At 43.1% G+C, this 24,433-nt stretch overlaps 1 protein-coding gene across 3 annotated transcripts in view; it reads left to right on the top strand.

Moving 5' to 3' along the window:
- The window catches only part of SMYD3 (SET and MYND domain containing 3), a 550,148-nt gene that overhangs the window by 421,724 nt on the left and 103,991 nt on the right, over positions 1 to 24,433 (top strand). For all 3 annotated transcript variants that reach the window (XM_015234799.3, XM_072948628.1, XM_072948629.1), the window contains one exon: positions 3,443 to 3,553. In XM_015234799.3, coding sequence (XP_015090285.2) covers positions 3,443 to 3,553 — 111 coding nt within the window. The remainder of the gene's footprint in view (positions 1 to 3,442; positions 3,554 to 24,433) is intronic.

The following is a 24,433-nucleotide window of genomic DNA, read 5'->3' as shown; positions in this document are numbered from 1 at the left end:
GAATTCACATATGACCAGCAGATGAGGAAATGTGCAGGGACCAGACCAGGCAACCCATGGGGGCCTTATTAAGGATCTCAGTTCATCTGAAGGTACCGTGACAGCACTTAGTGTATAAGATGCACTCAGTAAATATTTGATGGAAATGGCACATCATTGAAGAGTTTAAGCAAAGGAACTGCATGATCACATTTTCTGTGTGTAGGCAAGGTTGGGAGAAAGAGGGTCAGGAGGCTGCATAATCCAGGCAGGAGGTGACAATGGCAGCATGGAGACGGAGGGAGACAAGGGGGGGCTTGTGATGGGGATCTGAAGGATATTTTTAGAAGCTAGAATTTTAAAGTTGGCTACAAGGGTGTGACAAAGAGAAGAGACATGGGTAACACTCAGGTTTGATTTTAAAGAGAAAGGAGATTTTTGTTTTTAGTCTTTTTTTCAATTCAGAGCAGTACTAGAAAAATTTATAATTGCGACAATATAATTTGAGAAATGAAAACAAAGTCCAATTTTAATTTGATCTTACTCTCCACTCAGATGTACATAATGAAAAGATGGACTTCACGAAAAAGGGGTTCATTTTGCTTTGAAATTTTTGTAAGCAACAAATTCAGTAGCCAGCAGATCTTTCATGATATTGCTCTCATGCTGGAAATAATTTACTGCATTTTTCTGTGAGAGCTGCACTAAAATGGCAGAGCAGTGGTCAGTAGCATTAATATTTTAATGCGATTTTGTTCTGTGCCATTAAGGCATCCACTGATCGATGGCATAGTTTCATGTACATGTTCCCACTAAATGAGCCCTACAGTTAGCCAGCGAATTCCCCATTAAAACTGGTGAGTCGATGAGTCTTTAATAAAGGTTTTTATCTTTGGCCGATAAAATGGTTTAGCTGTCATTACTAGTTAGTAATCTGGCTATGTTTTTTTTTCCCCATGAAATATGAATAAAAATGTTTCTACCGATAAGACCTTTAGTTTTGATACAGTGTATTTTGCATACTTCAGTGGTGTGAAAGAGGCAGCTGTGTTATTGTAAGAAGATTGTCAGGCTTGACTTGGTAGATGGAGATGCATATCCCTGACTGGTTTTCACTGTCTCATGCTGTCTCGCTAGGTGAGTGCCAGCACAGAGTAGAAGTTCAGTAAGGTCGGCAGACATTTCTACAGGGCGGGTGCTCTTGTCTCTGTGTGGAGCTGCATGTTATAACTGCCGAACATGTGAAGGCTCTGTAGAGGGCCTGCCAGCCGGAGGAGGCTGTGGCTTCCGTCACCCCAGTGATGGCCACGGTGGGTTTGACCTCCTCTCCAACCAACCACTTTAGTGATGCCCTCTTGACGTCGTGTTTTCTGTCAGAGGATGGCCTTCTCTGACCCACCATGCTGTTGAACAAGTAAGATCATGCTTTGTAGACACGAGAGGCTTTCTTTTAAGTTTGAGAAAACCACATGGAGGTTTTTGCTCTAGGGAGTTTTTGTCATCTCCCCCCGTGGCTAATCCTGCCTTCTTCCTCGCCTCTAGTATCCCCTCCTTCCCCCACTGCATACATCCCCCCTAATTACTTTCCACATGTAAGAGCAAATAAAGAAGTCATTTATACAGCATGACACCAGCGGATAGGTCACAGCAAAAGAAAAACTAGAGGAGGGTGAGGAATTAGTAGCTCTTGGGCGAGGTGGGAGCCTGGTTGTTATTTTTAAATAGGGTGTAAGGTTAGACCTCAATGAGAAAGTGAGATTTGATTGAAACTCAAAGGAGATGAAGGTGGTCACATGGTAGATCTGGGGGGAGGACAGAGAGAGCAGCCAGCACACAGGCTTTGGGATGGGAGTGGGTGTGAGACCACGTCGAGGCCAGACTGGCTGGAGCAACGAGGAGGGGAGAGGAATGAGTTCAGAGGAGACGGGGCTGGATGGTGTGAAGCCAGTGCTTCCCCCGCTACCTGTGATGAAGGAGCAGGTTCTTTATTTTTTTTCCCTCATCCATTGCAGGCTAATCATCTTGTAAGATTTTAATGAAAATAAATTACTAGAAAAATTAAATTTAAAATAAACATAAAATAAAAGCCCAATGTTTTATTATTAGAGTCACATAAAATGTCTCTTCCCTGATTGCTGTAAACTTTTCTAAATGGTAACTTTGTGTTTCTTTACTCATCTTAACCCCAGAACCATACTGTTGAGTTGCAAGGTGAGATTCCAGTGTAAGGACTTGGCCCTTGTGCTAAGCAAAAGGGGGAGCCGTTGGAACATTTCACACAGAGGAATGATCTGATCTGACTGACGTTTCAGTGACTGGCTCTGGCTAGAGGATAGGGTGCAGGGAGCCCCAAAGAAGCAGGGAGACCAGATGTGAGACTTGCATTTTACAAGCAAGAGATGATGGTGGCTCAGACCAGGAAGGAATGGGAGGGTAGCACTGGAAGAGGTAGAACGTGGTTGGTTCTGGGTGTGTTTTTATGGTTGAGCCCATGGAGTCAATTGAATGGAAGTGTGAAAGGAAGAGAAGTCAGGGGTGACCCCAAGGTTTCGACTTGGATGATACAAAAGCTGAATTACTGTCAGCTGAGACTAGGAAGGTTCCAGCTGTGAGGGAAAGATCGGGGAATCAGGAGCTCCATTTTGTGTATTTTGAATTAGATTTTCAGTACATAGATCTAGTCAACTGAGAAATGTTTAAACATCATAATGTTACCTAAAGACCTATGTCTTAAAGTGGGATCTTAGGGCCAGAGAGAAACATGAAAATTCCCTGAAGTGTGACCTCTCACCTTTGACCTTTTACCTCTCAAGGCAGGGCAAAGTTACTAGACTTGAAAGGGTCCAGGGAAGTCCATTTAAGAGCCTCCATCGGTGATGACATTCTGACATTGAATTGTCCCCATTTGGAAATTATTCCACCTTTTTTTTTTTTTAACCCTCACAAGTAAGAGAACTGTCTCCTAATTTTAAAGACTCCAAATCTGCTTGACCCTAAATTCCATGAGGCAGCTATAGCATTGATTAGGATTTAAGGGTAATCTGGCTACGTAATCTGCCACCCATTTGATTGCCAGGAGTAATTGGGCTGCTCTGATTGTCTGTGGTTACAGGATTTATTATCAAAATTTAATTATACCATCCATATAACAGTTCTGGATATTTTGCTATTTAGTGAATAAAGGGTAAGGTGCAAAGGTGTATAGAGTTACTGAGCCCAGTTCTTTAAAATAAATATATGATACACACGTGCTCGCCACAAAACAAAGACTGGAAGGTCATGCGCTAAAAATCTTACGTGTGATTATTTGGGTGGAGAGACTCTAAGTAGTATCTGCTCTCTCACACTTTCTGGTGTGTGATAAGAAGATGTTTTACTGTAGCAGTTAGCAATTACAGCCTTTTGTTCAAGAAAATGAGCACAGCGGCCTTGTGACCCTGTTCCTCTCTCTGGCTCTGCGCAGCTCACCATCTGCTACCTGGATATGCTGATGACCAGCGAGGAGCGCCGGAAGCAGCTGAGGGACCAGTACTGCTTTGAATGTGACTGCTTCCGATGTCAGACCCAGGACAAGGTACGTTGTACAGAACCAGCTCGGAACACCTCCCAGGCAGTATCCCCATGATTTTTCACAGAACTCTGCTTTTATTTCATTAATCCAAAAGCAAATGACCCTCAGTGCATAGCAGGAAACAAAACTAAATAAAATAATACATTGTGCTGCATCTATTTTATTTCCTGAACCTCTTATCACCCACCAAGCAACAAGAAGTCTAATCTCAGGTAAGGATCCATGGAGCTTAGAGTCCAGAGGGAATGTAAGTGTGAAACAATGTAATTAAAAGGATGCTGAAGTCCAGAGGGCTATTAGAGCATACAGCAAGAGGGTTAAGTTCTGTTAGGATTGGTAACAACTAGTTCTCAGTAATAAAATACCAAGTTTTATCTAGTTTTTTACTTTTTAAGAGTCTCTTCTGTGAGCTTTTCTGCTGCAGTACTTTATCAGTTGGAGATCAGTTATCTAGCAACTTTTATTCTCTTAGAAAGGAAGAAGAGCCAAAATAAATGCCATAAAGATAATGAATGAACTTTTCTCGTATTACTCATACACTTCCCTCACACTGAACCTATTTACTTTTAGTCTGCACATAATCGGGTTATCTAATGAAATCTTAACTCTTGTAGAGTGTTTTACGTTTCCTGGCATTCTTTTATAATCATTATCTCATTTGAACTATACTTATAAATTAGGAAACAGAACTCAGAAGGGTTCAGAGATATCTCTTTGGGATAGGATGGAGGGAAAAGTGGCAGAACCAAGTCCCAAACACAGATCTTTTGATAGATCTAGCGCTCGTTCCACTGTCCCACATCTACCTGTGACTTCTGGCGCCAGCATCAATGGAGGGGGTAGTTGCTTCCGCTGCATGAGAAGGGACCATGAGCTCATTCAAAAGATGCAGGAGTCCATGAACATGATTGATTTTTCATGAAAAATGACTTTTAGAAATAGATGGATTGAACAGGAAAAGTTGGATCCACCACTAATGGCTTCCCAAGATTCCATCCACTCTAGTGTTCAGTTTGTCATTCGCAAGCATGCCAGGATCCACAGGGGATCCCCTGGGATTCCTCCCCAGATTATAACCTGGAATGGCAGGGAGCAAGCCAGCTACCCACCAGTGTCCTTGGTTGGGAATGGGAAGGCTTTTGAATTTAGTGCCTCTTATGTGCCATCTATGTGGTAGACCCTCAATTTTTTTAAGTGATTTTTTATTAAAATTAGGATCATGTTCACTTTTGGCTTATTGTTATAATTGAATCTGGGCTAAAATAGTATATTGGGAAAGGGTTTGGCTGCAAATAACAGGTAACCTAAGTAAAACTGGCTTTTGTGGGTGGGGTCTGTTTTCCTCAAGAACTCTAGAGAAGCAGTCCAAGAGAGTCTCTGGGAGCAGCTACTCATAGGTCTCAGTACAGACCCAGAATCCTCTGTCTTCCTCCCTAGCCATCCCCAATGTATGCTTTTGTCTTCATGGTCCCAGGATGGCTGCTGTAGCCCCCAGTCAGTGCATCCAAGCTCTCGACAGGAAAAAGAAGGAGTAATAACAGGCAGAGAACAAGGGGAAACCCTCCTAAGGATTTCCACCTGTATCTTTTGGTTCAGAACATGTCACATGATTACCTTAGGTATAAAAGAGGTGAGGAAATGGAATTTTAGCTTTTCAGCCTTTATACTAGAAGAAGACAAGGGAGATGAAGATTGTAAGTAGCTTTTTGATAGCTGATCTACCTTGTCTATCAAATCCATTAAGACCATTTTCTTTATTCCTTTGAGCTCAGAGTTTGTTTGAGATAATGATAGGATTGTCCAGAGAGAGAGAGCCAACAAGTTGTGTGTGTGTGGAGAGAGACAGACATACTAAGATGTATTTTAGGGATTTGGCTCATGTTATGGTAGAGGCTAACAAGTCTAAAGATCTACACTAAGCAGGTGGAAGATGCAGCAGAGCAGATGGTGTGAGTTCCAGTGTATCCCCCAAAGATCATAACATTTAAAATTAGTTTAGTCAAAATTAAATTTACTTCAGTTCCTAGATTTGAAGTTTTGAAGCTGATTTTTCTGCTTTTCTTGGAATGTAGAAAATTCATCTCAACAGGTTTCTGGATCAAGCAATATTTATTATGTGCCTACATCTGCATGTTTCTGGACTTGTATGGTATCATGTTTCTGGAAAGCAAGAAGCCTTTTAATAGCAGGTGTAATTTGCATGTGTGGTGTTAGTTGTCATTTGTAATCAGCAGCAACTTAATTTCTGGAAGAAATAAAACTTACCTCCTAAAGAAGGTTTTGGAATGATTTGGCTTCTAACCCGTGCTTGTGCAGGTCAAATCCAAGGCAATAGAAGCAGAGCAGACCAAATGGAACTGGTTGTTTCCATAAGCTTGTGAATAGTACAGAGCATGCTTCATTGGATGTCACATGCTTTACTGTTAAAAAAGAAAAAAAAAAACCCTATAGTTACTTTCCATGTCCCACTGAGACTGAATGGACAGCATCCTTATCAAGCATCCTCAGTGATTTAAATAGCTGATTTTTATAATATTCCTCTGTATGACTGATTGACATCATTTCAAATTATAGCTTAATAAAAGTGAGAAAAGTGAGAATTCATGTAATCTCTGTTCTTAGGTCTCTGATGACTTACTTCATTCCAAGAATAAAACTTAGACTATCTAGAGGAAAGCAAAGACTGCGTATCCTTCGTAATCCTGTAGTCTTTCAAGTTAAAAAATTTTTTTTTATTAAAGCTATACCCGTGTATAGTGTGAAAAGTCAAAGTCCTGGGCCCCAGTTGAAAACATGAGTATATGTTCGCTCTGTGCTTCTGCCTGAGCCCTACCCCCACCACCCGGAGGTAACCCCTTTCAGCCTCTGGCATTTATTCCACATTTCTAAAAGCCAAAGCTCCTTTAAATCACATCCTAAAGATGTTTTTCCTGTTGGGTTGGTTTCATGTCTATTTTTTTATTTCCAAACTTTCAAATTTGCTTTTCTTCCCCACCATATGTCCCCATTTAGGTTTTATTTCTACCGATTTCTGTTTTATAGTTTCTTACTCACTTCCCGTGCTTGCTGCTCTGTTACTTATCTGTCAGAGCATCCTGATCAGACTTCATTTACGTCTCGGTTGGTCGGTGCTATAGTTGCTATGGTTGTTTATTTTACTGGAGTGAAATCCTGTTCTGATTGTTGATTTTTTTTATTGTTGGTGGTTAGCTTCTTTAGCTTTGCGTTTCACTTAGTGTTCTGGAATTTTGTAGGGCAGGCCCATTTTTAGTGGAAAAATTTTTTATTTTGTTCCTTTTTCTCCTTCTCTGCTCAGCCACTCTATCTGATAGCTCTGCACTTGCCTCCCTTGAGCTCCCCAGGCCCCAGCGCAGAATGTGGACTTAGTGGCGCTGGGAACTGTCAGACCACAGTGATGTCGGGGCTGTTGCAGACGTGGTTACTTAGGAGATTTGTACCTGAAGAGACTCTGTGTCTTCTAGCCTTTCCAGGAGCAATATTTCTTATAAATGTTTTGTCCAAGGAAGCAAGTCATCAATCTGTATTTTCAGCCTCTTTTTATAAACAGTGGATGGAGCCTCACCTCATCCCCGGCTTTAAACTTTAAAGCCAACTCCACTCACCTTTCTTATGTGAAGCATTTTAATCTCTTTTCATCGTTAGAACTCAGCTGTCTGTGACTACCTTCCAGACCTGAGGCCTGGCCTCAGCTTTGCTGACTGCTCTGCACTCCTGTTCTATTATGGGTCCCGAGAGATGTTTCTCCTGTTTTTGAATTAGTAAAGCTATTTGTGGTTTCTCTTTTTCTCCTTTACTTATCATGACTGTGGGTTTGGAACAGAGGAGAGCACCTCAAAGTCTGCACTTACAGCATCTTGTTGGAAGTCTGCCCTTCACTTTTCAAGTACGCAGCTAAGAATTCAAGTCTTTGGCGGCGAAGGAAAATGTGAGGATAAACAATGATCTAATTCTCCTGAGGGCTTCCAGCCACGTGTGCACTTTTACCCGGTACCAGCCTGTCTGCCGAGCCGGGGATCTGTGTCTCTTTTACGACTGGGCCTCCTATGGAGGGAGAGTTGAGCAGAGTCATTCTGGAAATGTATCTGTTTCGAAAACAGTTTCATAAATGATGCTGTTGGGGAAAATGCCTTAAGAAGCTTCTCATTTCTTGATGCTACAGTTCTGAGTCCACTTGCTCTTATTCTCTTCTGTAGAAGTAAAGCAGTGGTAGTAATTGTCTTTGGTAATCATTTCCATTTCTTTTCAGAGACTCTTTTGTAGCACGGGATCACCTTTCTTGGGTCCCTCTGAGGCCCTGCACAGCACCTGTGGGTTAGGGAGCCCCGAAGTAGCCCGTTGCCTCATAGAGACACAACTAGTGCTGGTGCCAGGCAAGAACAGCCCGCGTCCCACACGTGCTGCGCCTTAACTGGGCTGTCACCGTACACTGTGGGACCTGGAACGGAAGGCAGGAATGACCCAAAGGAAGGCACGGTGATTGTCTGAAGGAGGAGTAAAAGAGTGTTAGAGTTGAAGCTGTATTCAAAAGAAATGAGAGTTTTCTGCCCAAGAAAAAGTTTTCATGGTAACTTGAGTCTATTTGAAATATGAACAATTACTCAAAGACCATTAGGAAACCAAGATTTTTTTTTTCTGCTGCCTTCCTCTATTTTGCTAAATTAATTGTAAGCAGAAATGCCTCGTGGTGGGGTGATGAGCCCAACCAGCTCTGAATTGTTTCATATTTCAAGTTTTAACGACCTAAGCAGAATGTATTTCCTGTTTCTAAAGTTTTCATCATAACCGAATTACATTGTCTTCAGGAAGTTTTGGCAGAGAATTAAAGGAGAGAGAAAAAGAGAGACAGAAAGGAGGAAGAGAGAATGTGTGTGTGTGTGTTGAGTTTTTAAGTAGTCAAACCTAACATTACTATGTGATACCTGTCTTGCTTCTCCAAACAACCAGAAGAAAGGGTTTCCCAGGGGTGGATGCAGTGCTGTCATTAATAGTAAAGTGAGAAAAGGGTTTATTGACTTCACACCAACACAGTCCCGTCTGCAGTGTTATTGTGAATGACTGGGTGAGGTTTCTGGGCACAGTGGGCTGTAAAGACGGTGGGAAAATAAACAGTGGAGCTGCTATATTCGCCCTGGAGTGTGCTGTTCCCACATTACAGGGTGTAGTGCTTCAACACTGCCTTCTCCCCAGGCTGCTTCACGTGGCTCTGGTCTGTCCGAAAGCCCACCCTAGGGATCAGAAGAGGGTAAACACTTGATTTTGTCAGTTTTGCTTTCGTTTTTGTTTTTAATCATTCCAGTAGATGTGTAGTGATATTTTGCATTCTGGTTTTAATTTGCATTTCCTTAATGACTGATGATTTTTTTTCATGTGCTTATTTGCCATGTGTATATCTTATTTGGTGATATATTTGTTCAGATCTTTTGCCTATTTTAAAATTTGGTGTTTTCTTCTTACTAAGTTTTGAGAGTTCTTTATTCTGTATGCAAGTCTTTTATCAGATATGTGTTTCAGAAATACTTTTCTCAGTCTGTGGCTTGTCTTTCCACTCTCCTGACAGTGTTTTGAAGAGCAGAGTTTTGTATTTTGGTGTAGTCAAATTTTCATTACTTTTCTTGAACAGATCAGTCTTTTGCTGCCATATCTAAGAAATGCCGGCCTGATCCAACAGAATAAAGATTTTGTCTATTAGAAATTTTACATTTAGGTATTTGATCCATTTTTGACTTAATTTTTATATGGTACAAGATTTATTCTTTTGCACATTATTCTAGTATCCTTTATCTTATTTCAGGCAGTAGGATATTATAGAAAGAATGCAGAATTAGATACAAGGGTTGTTGGGTTCTGATCCTGGAGCATCTACTGGTAACACTGGTGACATTAGCCAGAGAGGTCAAGTTCGAATGGCTGGTAACAGGGCAGCTGACTCTATGTGCTTTGAAGGCAAGTAGTTCTGGGGTCTGCTGCCTGCTAACCATTTGACTTTGGTGGGTTTGTGTACGTTAGTCTTAGTTTTTTCTTCTGTAAGAGGAGAGTAATCCATATCTGGCAAAGCTGCTCTGAGGGTTCAGTTATATAACGTAAATCTAGCTTGGGAGATGGTAGTTCTTCAGTAACGGTAGCCATTATGGTTACTGAACGATCCGGGGAAATAGCCTAGATGGAAAGTTCCAGGAATTACAGCATCCTCATTTCCCATCATGTGCTGCTCAGGTTCCCTGAATTGCTCACATAATCTTCTTGATAGCTTTTAAAGTCTTCCTGCTCCAACTTTTAGTAATCTCTGCTTCCTTCCCCTTTTTGGTCTGAGTGCCTCCTGTGGAGTTCCAGTGGTCCCTGTGTTGGGGTGGCTGGTGCTTTGCCCACTTGTATTCTCCCCATCCTGGGCTCTCCCTCCTAAGAAGGCAGCTGACCTGTGGCCACACTGGGGTCTCTCACTGCCCTGCATCACAGATTGCCCTGTTCACTCCTACAGTTCCTGGCATGGCTCACAGTGAGGGGGTGTGGACAGGCTGTAAGTAGGGGTGCAGAGTGCATTAGGGAGGGGTTTTCAGACTGAATAAGAAAACAGCAAAGACAGCATGAGCGGCCCTGCACAGAGCAACCTGCACATCCTCTCTCCCCTCCCCACCAGGCCCCTGGACAAAGTTGACGTCATCCTGGGCCCTCTTTCCTCATTCTCTCTCCCAAATGAGGTGATGCCTCTTTCAGGGTTTACTGTATGGAAATTGTACTCCCTTTCTGAGTGCAACCACACTGGGAATCTTTTGCCCACAGTGAAGCAGCAATAACGAAACACTATGGGAGTAGAGACCAGACAAGGCTTCCCTCGGCATTTATTCCTTCCTGCAGTGCTGGGGTGAGGCCTAAGAATAGGCCTCTTCAGTGGTCACAGTAGCTTCAGGGCCCCAAGGTGGCTGGAGACCAGCTCCCTCTGCGGTGGAGCGGGCAGCAGAGGGCTGTGCCTGAAACCTCTAGCTGATTCTGCGGTGGCAAAGGGAAGGATGTCCCAGAAGTCAGGAGTGGGAAGACGGGACATTCTAATCCCTTCAGTTATCTTACTCTGGGTAGAACTTCAAAGGATATGGTGCCATCCAAAAATAACCTACTTGCTTTACTTGCAAAGTACATTTCCCCTCTTACCTATTTGCTGGGCTCAACAGTGAACCTGAAAGGCTGACATTTTTGGTCCATAGTACCTGCCCAGAGCCCTTCAAATATGACATTCTTGACTTCACAAAACCCTGGCATCCTACAAGTCTCTGTCACACAGACTTCCACTAACATCTCCCTGTTGGAATGTGGGAAGAAGCAAACTAAATAGTGAGTCTCATGATAATTATTTGGGGCTCGCTGTTGGCTGAGTGAGTCATAGACAGGCCCCCGCGGTGACACTGCCTCCTCGGAGGAGATGAGCGGCTCTGTGCAGCATGCGGCTCTGTGAACTGGGGATGGAGGGCTACTGACTGTGGTTCCACTTTCTTAGTCCCTTCCTCTGAAAAGTGGCTGTTGGGCTCCATGTAAACATGGCAGATTCAGCACATGCATTTCTCTACACTCTGTCCCCTAAACGTGCTGAAATGATGGTCAGATTGGGCTCTTCCTATGCATCGCTGAATGTATACCTTCAGAGCCTAAATGGTGGACCCAGGAAAGCATACTTTTTGCTTAGATCCATAAACACATATCACAGAGGCTAAGTGGTACATCAGAAGGAGTCAATTAAATATGAATAGCTGGAAAAAGCATTAGGCATCTGGTTCAATATTTTCTTTTTACAGAGAGGAAAAATAACTTGTACAATGAATGACGTTGGAGAATAAAGACCAGAAAATCCAAGTATCCTAATTCTAGGGTGATGCGCTTTTGATGAGAGGCGCTGTGAGGACTGACCTGGGTGTGGGGGCAAAGGTCAAAGATAAAAGCAAAAACATAACTTGATCTAGAAGTTCCCCTTTGACTATTTTTCTTGAAAGATTACTTCCATCTGTTCATTTCTCATTTTCAAGTGCTTAACATAGTATCTTTATCCAGTTTCTCAAGTCCTTTGGATAATAGAACAATGGAAATAAAAGCTAAAATTGTGTATATTTTAGATTGGCTTCACCACTGGATAATTTAGCATATTTTAATTATGATATCTTCCCATGACCATGAACTAACAGTCACTAGTGCTTCCACTGCCCAGCCAGGAGGATGAGACTCAGTCAATCTTGTAAGAAGAGACTAAACCATTAGCTACTGTGAAGTCCGAGGAGTCCAGACACACCCCCGACAAGGACCGTGGTTCCAGCAGGTCTCTTCTGTTCCCAGCCTGAGCATTAACCCTCAGGAAGTCGGGCTTCTGCTACCACCTAGGACTTGAGTGGACCTAAGTCTCCTTTTTTGCTTACCACTCATCCACAGTTACCATTCACCTCCAGTCTTTCAGCAAACCTGCTTGAATATATACTTCTCTCCCTCCATTTTTCCCCCTTTTTCTTCCTTCGTATTTAGTGACTGTGGGAAGCCTAAGATGAACATCTCTCTCCTTCCTGCAGGTGGCTTATATTCCAGTGTGGAGACAGACACCAGGCACACTGTTCAGTTCAGTGTGGCAGTTAATTTAATGGAAGCCTGTTTTCAGTGCAGTGGGAACAGAGGAGAAAAAAAAAATCAAGTCAGTTAGGGAAGACTTCACAAAGGAGGAGACAGTAACGTGAGAAATAAAGGGTATGTAGGAGTTTTCAGCGAGATAGGTGGGTGAGGGGCAGAGAGGGTTTGACTGGGGACACACCCTGTGAAATGTCCCGGAGGTCTGAGGGTGTAGTGTATCAGGCAACTGCATATGGTTCAGTATTCCTGGAGGATAAAGGCCAGTGAGGGTGGTGACTAGGGGCGAGGGGAGAGGTGATGCCAGTCAGAGAGTTGAGATTTTCCTCATGGAGGGATGGGAAGACATTGAAGAAAGCAAGGGTTGCCTTTTTAAGCACAGCTGCCAGAAAAATAAAATGATGTCTATAGAAACAAAAAGTCAGCAACTGTTCCACAAGGAAGGAGGATCATAAGCTGTAAAAGCAGGTGAGAAAATGAACGTGGTTCTCACTCTACTACACCCAGAAGAAGGGCTTTTGAGAGCTGCTTTTGCATGTCTGTGATGGCAGCCTTCTCCCTCCTCCACCAAGAATGAGATACTGCTGGGTCTAGTTAGTACCATGGGATATGGCAAATGGTTTGTTTCAAATGCTTATCTACTCACAGGGCTGTTTCTGGGTGCTTCCGTTAAAGACCAAAATGGTTACCAGTTGCACTGAGTAGTAACTGTGATGGTCTCTGAACTAACTGTCCTTGTTGGTAATTAGGATGTTGTATTGCTTCAGATGCAGACATCAGCATATCTGCTGTTTTCTTTAAACCCTTATTGCTAAGTCATTTTCAGACCCTGAGAACTCTAAAAAGTAAAAAAAGTGAGCTTTCTCTGCCTCTTGTTTTGATATGCAAATTGGAATTTTGGAATTATTAAAGCATTGATAATGCTTTCCTGCCTATGAAATTAAAATTTGAAAGCTTCAGCTAAAGGCCCATAAAAAACAGTTGTCTCCACATTTGTCATTAAATCCCTTTATGCAATAAATTTGCGTATCCTTAATTTAGAATCATCTGGCTTTTTTCGGAATTTAGTCAATCTTGGCCCTTTATTTTTCAGTGCCTTCTTATGCTAATTTCTTTATTTATTGTGCCTCTTAAAATGAAACACATAAAGTAGCAGCCAATTAATTAATTATGTTTTCTACAAATGAAATAAAAACACATTAATTATTTCTAAACAATCAGGCTGCATTCAACATGGGAGAGTTCCACAGTGGGAAATGCATGCAGGCTCAGAGGATGAGAGAAATTCCCTCAGTTTGACATCATATCAGTGAATATCTACTTTCTCCAATTGCTTCTTGTTACGAAGAAGGTCAGTGAAAGTCATTGTAAAAATTATGAATACTCACCTGCTTAGTTTCATAGCACTGCCTTTCAGCTCAACCTGAACGGTTTTTCCTGGAGTTGCAGTTCACTCTGTCCAGCAGCCCCACAACTGAAAAAGGGACACAGGGAACCTCCCACGTGCTCAGAGAAGCACCACAGAAAAATAAGCCTCTGAAGGAAAGATGAGGGAACAGGACTCTTCAGCCTGCAAGAGACAGTGGTGGGGTAGGGGCAACATGCAGGCAGGGTGACCTGCAGTTTTTAGTCTTGGGGAAATAGACTTAAACTGCAGGTATTTGGATTAAATGTACTGACCTTCTGAACTTTTTTTTTTTAAAGACATGGTTGTCGTGGGGTCCGGCAGGCCACTGCGCAGGCAGTAAAAGAATTTACCGGAGACGAAGGAGGAGAATAGTGAAGGAGTTTATTAGGTGCACTGCTGTAGACAACAGTGGGCCACCCAGAGAGAGGCGTCTGGATGAGTCCCGAGGGTTGGCTGCTGAGGTCTTTTATTGGGGAGAGTTACATCAGGCACCGAGGGGTCACAGGGTGTGTGATCGGCTTGTGTACAAGTCTCTGCTTGGTTGTAGGTGAGGTAAGAGGTTTAGGGTCTGTGAAGGGTAGTGGGATTTATGACTGATAAGGTGGGCTGAAATGACCCAGCCTGAGATACTGTGAGATTAGGCATTGCCTAGGGGTATTGGTTTGTTAGGGCAAACACACCCAGTAAAGAATGCACTTCATCTTTGGAGGGATCGCAGGCAGACATCTGAGAGCCCAGGAATGGGGGCTGTTGGACTTTGAAGGACACAAGTTGGCCTCAGCTTGGTAGCCTTTCCTCCTTGGGGATATTCCAAGAAGAAAGTCTTTCCCATCTGTCTGAACACTTGACTTGAATCCCCAAGAAGCCTCCCTGGCCTCAAGTTTGGGAATCCTTTGACTTGGATAGGTCCCTGGATAAGATAGATATTGGGGGATTTTAAAAAAGATTTTTACCCTATAAAATTAGAATTTTTTTTTTAATCACCCACTCTGGGTTTGTGCCATTGTCACCTCTCTCCATTGGTTCACATGACACATGATCAATGAGCATTTGCTGAGTGCCTGCTGTGTACTCAAAGGCCTAAGAGAAGACCCTATTAACTGCTCCTGGAAGGCAAGCCAGAAATAGGCAAAAATGAGAAAAAGGGTTAAGCCTATTAGGTTTGTGCCTAAATTCTTACCGTATTGGTCCCATCTGCGTGTCGTGATATCCTGTTGGTTTCCATGAATAAAGGCATTGAGTGGTCAGAAAGAAGTCCTCCTCGCTGGTCCTTTAGCATCAGCCCCTTAAAAAGAAACAAACTAATAAACAGTATATAAAGTTTACTTCTGGACTTCAGTCCTGATACATATATATATATATATATATATATATATATATATGTATATTTTCATTTTAGTTCTGTTTTTTAGGCAAGATAGAGTGGCAAAGAAGTGAGGGAGTCTAAAAATAAAAAAAAAGGTGGTAGACCACTTTGTTCTTTACCCCAAAGTAAGTGGAAAAGTGGCAAAATTATTAGAGTGTCTTGAGTTTCAGACTTTACTTTGGGTGGTTTAAGGGCTTGAGCAAGACATCCCTGTCAAGTTTATTTGGAGAGCACCCCTCAGTCTTAGTGTTGGGAGCCTGCTTTAGTTGTTATCTGGATTTTTCTGAGGTCATCTAATACCACTCTACAGTGTGGAAAAAAATTAACTATTTCCATAATGCTGTTGGGTTAGGATCTAGTTACCACCGGGGCACTCAGTGAAGAGCAGAAGGATTTATAATATTAATGGCAGAGCTTCAAGAGATTGTTTATACCCTTTCTGCATTTGTCATTTCAGACCATAAAGAATGAAAAGACAGGTTTAAATGTAAAATAACTAATATTGTCAATTACGGGCAATTCCTGGAAATGAGTCTCGGTTTCTTTCTGTAACAATCACAGTGCTGCTGTATTAGCAATTAGAGGAGCCCAGCCTACCCTTTCTGTAAAGCGTAGACTCTTGGAAACAGTTTCCCTGTGTAAGTCCCTCTATTGACGGAGCTTTGCATGCTACCATAAGCTCATCCCGATAATTTGTACCCAGGAAAATTACCACTGCTGCCATCCAGCCTTTCAATTAAGTGTGCTTTGCTGCGAGAAGTATCATTTAGATTTTTATTAATTTAAACATTGTGTGTCAACAGAAGGTAGATCATGATTAACTGGTAGAGTGCGGTGTCTCACAGAAGACATACGTATCATAGAAAAGTAATTAACTTCCTCATTCTATTGCCCAACAGATGTGTGACTGAATGAGAACTGGGGCCCAAGGGGACCCTAGCCCATGTATTTAGTTATTTATTTTAAGTCATTAAGCTGTTGACTCAGAGACCTGGTTACATGTTTCCCAATACTGTGTTCTCTTTTCTCATGGCTCCGTTTCCCCTCACCCCACCCCAACCTATGCCTAAAAGTAGGTTTAGAGCTGTCACCCAAAATTAGCCATTCATTTTTGGCTAATTATAGTAACTCCAAGCTATGGATGGGCTCTCTTTCAGTTGAGATAAGGGTTGGATGACTAAGAGAGCTAAGGATACATCAGACATGCAGGACTTTTGTGGAAAACCTGTGGAAGGTTTAGCAGCGTTTGTTAGGGGCAGTGGGGGCTGGGTGAATAAACCAAACCTGTGTTTGTCCACCAGCACCCCAAATGATGTGGGTCAGGATCTCCTGAGCACACCATACGGTTGTCATTTCTTTTTTCCAGTCACTGAGTCTCTAAGTGTTTCTTCAGCCCGACTCCCTCCTCCCTGGCCTGCTGCAGGAGTGTGCTGGGTGGTCTGCCTGTTTCTATGTTGCTGGAGTTGAGTGTTTGCACAGCCGCCAGAATGTTTCCAGGAGGGACCTCTCAGCCACTTCCCACTCACTTGGAAGGGGAGATGCATCACTGACAAGGCCACGGGCCCCTGTGTGGCCTTCCTTCTGCTCACCTTTCCAATCCCAGCCCAGTCTCTTGGCTGGAACTTTCCTGCCCCGGGGCCTTTGCACATGGCTTCCCTCCGCCTGAAACAGCCTTCCTGCAGCTCTGTGCTTGCCTGGCTCTTTCTCCTTCTTCCGCTCTCAGCTCAACTTCCCCTCCTCAGTGAGGCATCCTCCATGACCCTATGAAAAGCAGGTGCCTCCCTCCTTGTTATTTCCTGCTCCCTCTTTGTCTCCATTACAGCGCAAACAATTATTACATATTCTTATTTGTAGTTGGCTACTTGCTCATTTGTTAAGAAAGAATGATCTTATCCATCTTGTTTACTATCGTGGCCTCAGTGCCAACACAGACATCATTATTGCAGCACTTAATAAAGTTGTGTTGCATAAATAAGTCAATAAATACTGCTATTTGTCTAGTATTGAGTTAAGCTCTGTAAGATATGCTAAGTAACTATATTACTGGCAGCTTTGAAATGACTTTTTGCTCCTGAAACGACAGTTTAAATGATGGGCGATCAGGAAGGAATATTCTTGTCCTCCTTTCCTCCCAGTTTTTAGCTTTGAATGTGACCCATCCCAGTTCCCAACACCAGGGCTTACAAACCTGCATGTGAATCCCCCGGAAAGACAGGATGCGTAGCTCCAGTGACCTTCTTGGAACATCCCCTCTCATGTGCAGTCTGTGCCCTGGCACTCTTCCTCTTCCAGGAAAGTACACATTTCCAGCATGTGTGAAACCAGTCTTTAGTAACATGAGGTGGTATGTATTTAGATATGTGATTTTTCTAATCTGATAAGGAGCATAAATATTATTCACATTATCCTGTTGTATATCTGTGTGTTGTTACAATTAAGGAAGTGCAAGAGAGTCATTTCATAGGGGCTCATAGGCCAAGGACTGGATGCGACCTTGCAGACCCCGCCCAGCAGGGCAGGAACCTCTTCCTCGGTATTCCACCTTGGGGGGTGTCTGATTGATGTGCACGTTTTTAATGGAGCTCTCAGCACACTCATTGTCATTGAGTAGACCATTCCACTCTCAGGCAACTGTGATCATGAAGTTAATTAACCTCATGAACTAACACCTGCCATTTTAATGCTCAGTATTGCTATTTATCAGAGAAATGTAAATCAAAACCACAATAAGGTATCACCTCACACCAGTCAGAATGGCCATCATTCAAAAGTCCACAGACGATAAATGCTGGAGAGGGTGTGGAGAAAAGGGAACTCTCCTACTTTGTTGGTGGGAATGTAGTTTGATGCAGCCACTATGGATAACAGTAGGGAGTTTCCTTAAAAAACTGAAAATAGATATATTATACTTAGAGGGAACTCTAATTCAGAAAGATACATGCACCCCAATGTTCACAGCAGCACTATAACAATAGCCAAGACATGGAAGCAACCTAAATGTCCATCAACAGATGACTGCATAAAGAAGCTGTGGTATATTTATACAATGGAATACTACTCAGCCACAAAAATGCCATTTGCAGCAACATGAATGGATCTGGAGATCATAATTCTAAGTGAAGTAAGCCAAAAAGAGAAAGAAAAATACCATATGATATCACTCATATATGGAATCTAAAAGATAGAAAAAAAACCCCTAATGAACTTATCCACAAAACAGAAACAGACTCACAGACATAGTAAACAAACTTATGGTTACTGTGAGGAAGAGGGTAGAAGACTAAATTGGGAGTTTGAGGTTTGCAGGTACTAATTTCTATATATAACATAGATAAACAACAAGTTTCTTCTGTATAGCACAGGAACTATATTAAAAATCTTGTGACCTATATTGAAAAAGAATATGAAAATGATTGTATGTATGTATATGCGTGACTGAAACATTATGCTGTACACCAGAAATTGACACCTTGTAAACGGACCATACTTCAGTGAAAAAATAAATAAATAAAACGTGCCATTTTATACTTACATCTGAGTCCTAGTTCTGCCCTGTGGAGCAATAGAGAGTCAACAGGTTTCTTATTCCACTGGCCAGTCTTCAGGTGCTTGAGGCTTTGAGTCAGTGTGAGGTAGCAGAGGGCGCACAGGCTTCGGAGTTGTGCAGCCAGGAGCTCACCTCCATCCCCACCACTTTCTAGCTGCTAGAGCTTGATGATGTTACTTTATCTTTCCCAGCTGCAGCCTTGTCATCTATAAATTAGGGACTGAATGGTTTTTACCTTGTATCTTGTCGAAATGATTAAATGAGATAAAGCACTTAAAATGATTAGTTCAAGAAACCCTCAATAAATACTACTTTTATTTGACCTGCAGCTAGCCTGCTCTCAGAAACTCAGCCTCATCTGTAAAATAAGGGAAATAGTTCCTGCCAGGGAGTGGGTCAGGGTTGACATCAGTTAATCCTAAGACACGGTTGGTTGTTCAGCTGGGAATCTATATATGCACTCTCATCCTAACCAGATTTCATTACCCATTTAAAAAAAAAACAAAACACTTTATTCAAGTATGATTGACATACAGAGAGCTGTACCTATTTAAGGTTTACAACTAGATGAATTTGGAGATACGCACACACCCATGAAACCATCGCCACGTCTGTGCCATCAACGTGTCCGTCACGTCCGAGAGTTTCCTTCCACTGTCTTTATTATTACTATTATGTTTTTGTGATAAGGCCGCTTAACAGGAGATCTACCCTGTTAGCAAATTGTCAAGTATTCAATAGAGTGTTGTTAATAGAGGCGTTATGCCGTAGAGTAGGTCTCAGGTTTTATTACCTTGCCCACAGGATATTATGAAAGTCTTCGTTCAATACGTGTTGAAGTCAAAATACGTGGTACTCGCAGTAGTCACCCTGCGTACTGGTACAGTCTCTGTGAAAAAATGAGTGCAGGTGCCAGGACTTGTTCTCAGTGCCTCCCTGCTGTACCCGCTCGCGGATACTGCTTTATCTTTTTAAGTCTCAGTAAGCGTTAGCCAAAGAAGGACATTAAGTTCTCTGGTGGGAGGAGGCTTCATTATGCAAACTTTATATTTCTTTGTTTTTCCTGGGGCCTTGTTTGCCACCGCTTTGGGCTTCTGCTGCCAGTCGCTTTCCCTCAGTTCTTCTGCGAGGACTCATAATAGTTTCACAACTGTCTGCCAAGTTCTTTGATGACCCTGGGACAGTGTTCATCTGGAATTAAAACGTGAACTTTCCTAAAATACCTTGTCCTGTTGGAGAGTAATTTCTTCTGGGAGGAAGGGAAGGGGAAAAACTCAGAATCGAAAAGCTCTGTTCTTTCTGTTATCTGTTGATCTTTTTTTAAATCTTTTTTTAAAAATGGAAATAGTCAGTTACAACGTGTCACTTTCTGGTGTACAGCGCAATGTCCCAGTCATGCATATATGTTGACCTTTTACCTCTTGCTCCAAGCGGTAAATCGTTTTTGTGACTGCTTCGTGCTCACAGAGCCTGGAACCCGCTGTCATTCGGCCTCGTCTCCCTCCCCATCTTCTCCTGGGTGACTGCCGCTCTTCTGGGACCGTCCTGGTGTGGCCTGCTCTTGTCCCACCTGCTGTCGGGATCCAGCTCCTGTGTGTCGGGTGGTGCGCTGAGCACTTCACATGCGTTAGCTCGGTTAGTCCTGATGAAGTCGGTCCTCTAGTCCAGTTTCCTGTTGGGAAATGTTTACCAGCTATTTTGGCATCAGTGTGCTCAGATTTTGTTCTGAAGAGTGAGCCAGTGCCACTGTATTGAGTAGAAATGGAGAAAGCAAATGCAAACTTAAGTGACTGTCAAGAATTTTACAAACTCAGTTTTCCAATAGTTTCATGACAACTAGGCCCTCATTATCAAGACTGCAACTGCTTTGTTACTAAACAAGAATAGAAAAACATGTTAAAAGTGGGAGTGGAGATGTGGCCAAACAGTTCTAAAATCTGTTATTAGCATCATGAAACCTTGATTACAGAAATGTTTGAACAACACAGTGATTGCACTGCAGAGCTTTCCATGCCTCTGTGTTGGCCACACAGGATCAGATGCACCTTCCACCTGGCCCGCCCTGAGCTTCTCCCCTTTCCCTCCGTTAACTGTTTCTGATTTTGTTTTTGTTTTTTTTTCCAACAGGGGAGGTAATTATGTGTATTTATTCATTTATTCTTAGAGGACATACTGGGGATTGAGCCCAGGACCTCATGCATGCTAAGCATGTGCTCTACCATTTGAGCTATACCTTCCCTGGCTTCCCTCTCTTAACTGTTTGATCCAGCCTATGCATTCGAGTCTGTGCATGTATTCAGAAGTGGGCCCCCAGGTTACCCACCTCCCACCCCGCAAAATAAAGCCTGCAACTGTGAGAAAGCAGCAAGTAACTGTGGACGCAGTAGGACAGTAGAGGACTGAGAGGTGCCGCCCACCCTCCCGGTCAGCGCTTCTGCCCGTGGCTGGGTCTCCTCCCGTCCCTTGTGCTGACTGATGGCCTGTTTCCTCCCGCTGCTGCCTCCTGTCCTGCTGTCGGCTCACACTTCCACAGCCTTGAAGACCCAGCTCAGGCATCATCTTCTCTAGGATGCTTTCCCTAAGGCCTGGTTGGGCAAAGGGCCCTGCCTCTGTGCTCATAGCCCCGGGGCTTCTCTCTCTCATCACATGCTGTGTTTAGAAATGATATATTTATGTGGCTCATTAAACCCTTAGGCTATAAGCTTCTCAAGGCTAAGGCCATATTTCAACTATATTTGCAGTCCCAGTGCCTCACCCTGGTGTACATTTGGAAATGTTGGAATGTATTGAGTTTAAGGCAGTCATAGTGCCGTAGACTTGATCACTTTTTGCGTCTATTATAAATAAACTAATTTGTGCAGAAGCAGAGAGCAGGGGAGATGCAACTATAGACTGAGTGGACAAGGAAAACAGGCCTAAACCATGGGGCACTTACAGCAAATCTTAGCAGTGCTGGCCAGAAAATGATGGTATGATCTCAGAGATTAGAAGGGATGACTGAGGCAGCCAAGGCCAGGGGTGGTCCTTGGTCCTGACTGGTCAGTAGAATAATGTGGAGAGCTTAAGAAATACCTGGGGAGTCTATAAAAAATACAGACACCTGCCCGCCCCTGAGAGAGTCTGCTGTCATTTGCCTAGAGGAGACCTGAGCCTCTGTATTTTAAAAAGCTCTCCCAGCGATTCTAAAAATAGACGCACTGCATCAGACCCTGACAGCAGAGAAGAGAACCAAAGCTGGAGGAGTAATAAGTCTGAGCTGGGAGTGAAGTTAAAGACCTTGGTATCCCTTAAAGCACATTCCCGGCACGGGTGTGGGCGTCTGGGGTGCCTGCTGTTTGTGTGTTATTGGTGGGATGGGAAAGTCAGCACACTGCAGCCTCCCAGAGTGAACTCAGGCCTCTGATAGATATAAAATAGGCATATTCCAAATAGTTCGGCTCCCATGGGTGACGAAAAACAGGTTCTCTCATATGTTAGACTCTCTGAATGAAGTCCTGTCTAATCTCGCACAGAGCAAGAGGGCTTTTCATCTTTGTCTGCTTCCAGAAGAGGATTCCATGCATATTCTAATTGATGATGAGTATTGACTAATATTAAAATCTTACTTTCAAGTAATCTAGAAAGGAAAACAGCTGGGGCTATATATTTTGGCCCCAAAATATGACTCAAGAAGAAAATAAAAACCGATTAAAAGGTAATGATTTTATAAATCGTCTGTGGATGGCATCATAGTATTCCCAGGGACAGGGGATAAGAGAAGAGAGAATTAGGCCATCTTAGACACCCAAAATGCCATTTTAGACATCCAAAATTTGATTAGGGACTTAGTCAGATATTAATATACAGATTGTAGCTATACCTATACTGTTTGGGGCAGATTTGAGATTTAACGTTGCCAGCATGCCGGGTCATCATGAAAGAGGCTCACAGCTCAGGCAGCTCAGTGAGTCTTCCGTAGGAGCAGGAGTATTCTGAGTATATACTTGAGTGTATGTTTCCAATTCTCCCCAGATTTCCAGGATGCCCTGCATGAGATCACTTGCCCTTTCCTGTACCTCTTTCTTTTTCTGTGAAGTGGGGACATCTCTGATCATCATCTGGTATTGTTTAGGAAGCTCCCTCAGATTTTTGTCTGAAAGGCTGTGTTAACAGTAATGCCTGCTTGGTTTATGAGATGGTTACAAGAGAATGCAGATGGGGGCAGGGTACCCAATATGGCCAGTGCTTTTATCTTTGACATTTTATATAAAAAGATCCCCTGGCCAAGGACCAGATTGGAGTTTACTGGAATAGAAAGCACAGATGTGTGCTTTCTGTTGGTGGGGCGCCAGGGAAGGCTCGCCGTGCCTTTAGCCAGCGCCTCACTTCCCTGGGAGGCATGGTTGCCAGGAAGAGCATCAGAGTCCTGGTGACTTTGTGCAGGGTTTCTCATGCTTATGAGGTAGGGCAGAAGAGAGCTGAACCATGGAATTCGGTCACCTCCTCTCTCTGCCCCTCCCAGACCATAGAAGGAGTGGTCTCCCTGCCAGGCCCTCGGTTTATGAGAGATGCCCTCTGGAATGATCTCCCCTGCTGCCACCCTGACTCTGGCTTCCAGGAACGAGCTCCGTGAGGATTAATACACAGACAGCAGAATTGTTTTAGGATAATTGGAGGAGCACTGGCTTTTCTCCTCTGAGAGACAAATGCAGTTCTGGGCTCTTTCTTTTTGAAAACATGACTGTGATATTAAAGATAATTCTTCCCCACGAAATGGGACATATTTCTTTTGAACTTTTTGCCTGTCTGGCTCATGGTCTGAGGATTTCAGTGCTGTCTTACAAGGTGTGAATCAGAACTGGTGAATTTGTGCAAGCCAGCTCTGAAAAGGTAGGGAAGCCAATGGGAATTGCATTAACTGGTGTGAAGGTGCAGATCCCGATGTCACATTAAATAATTTCCTTTGGTTTCCCTTATGATTATCTCCTTAAAAACCATGGCTAGACTTCTGCCCAGGACTCATTATCTGAAATCATTTGTGTGGACCTCAACTAAACTAGTCCCACAGATTTGGGTTTGAGACCACAGATTAAATAATCTAATGTGCTTTGCTTTAGCAGATAAGCAAATACCATGTTCTCAAGTGAGTTTGGAGTGTTGCCCGCTCTAATCATCACACATACAAGTGTTTGAGGGGATGCGTGAGTCAAATAATTACTGTCAAGTTCTAGGGTTGGCAGAGTGCAGTTCTGGGTTGGGTCTAGTCTTTGTTCAGTCCTCTGCATACTCTCTTGGCTCTGACCAGTGTATTTTATAAATGAGAAAAAAAATCAGCTTAAAATAGAATGAAGGGGGAAAAAAATAGAATGAAAGGTGTTTGCAGTATGTTGCACAACCACAGATTCCAAAGTCTCTCCCATCAGAATTTCAGGTCTCTCTTCATGAACAAGACACTGTATACACAGGTGACTAATGGAGTGGAGTGATTAGTTTCAGTCTCCATGGTAACCCTAATCAGGTTCTCACCTGGGGAAGCAGAGCCAGGGGGCATTGTCAGCCTCCGGGGCACACAGCTGGCCGGCAGCAGAGCTGGGACTGGGATTCCAGCCTCCTCCTTTCCCTATCATGGTGCCGCCTGTCACACACTCCCATATGCCAGGAGCGCAAACCCAAATCGTGCTGTTCATCCTGTTTATAAACGTCTCTGGAGAAACCACGTCTAGGTCATCCTAATGGTTGCTCTCAGAACATTGCCCCTTAGAACTAACTTATACCTGACTCCAATCTGTTCTGCTGTAGTTGAAAGTGTTTTCCTGTTTGCAGAGGAAAATGAAAACGGCTGTTACTCATGAAGGAGCCACAAGATGTGGAGGTGTCGCAGATGGGAGGAGAGGAGGGCTGTGGTTTGGGTCTCCATTAAAACAAAACCTGCCCTGAAATTTGGGGGTGTACTTTACCTTAAGGAATGTT

Source organism: Vicugna pacos, chromosome 23 (genome assembly GCF_048564905.1).
Source record: "Vicugna pacos chromosome 23, VicPac4, whole genome shotgun sequence".
Classification (NCBI taxonomy): Eukaryota; Metazoa; Chordata; class Mammalia; order Artiodactyla; family Camelidae; genus Vicugna; species Vicugna pacos.
This window is presented reverse-complemented; position numbering and strand designations above follow the sequence as displayed.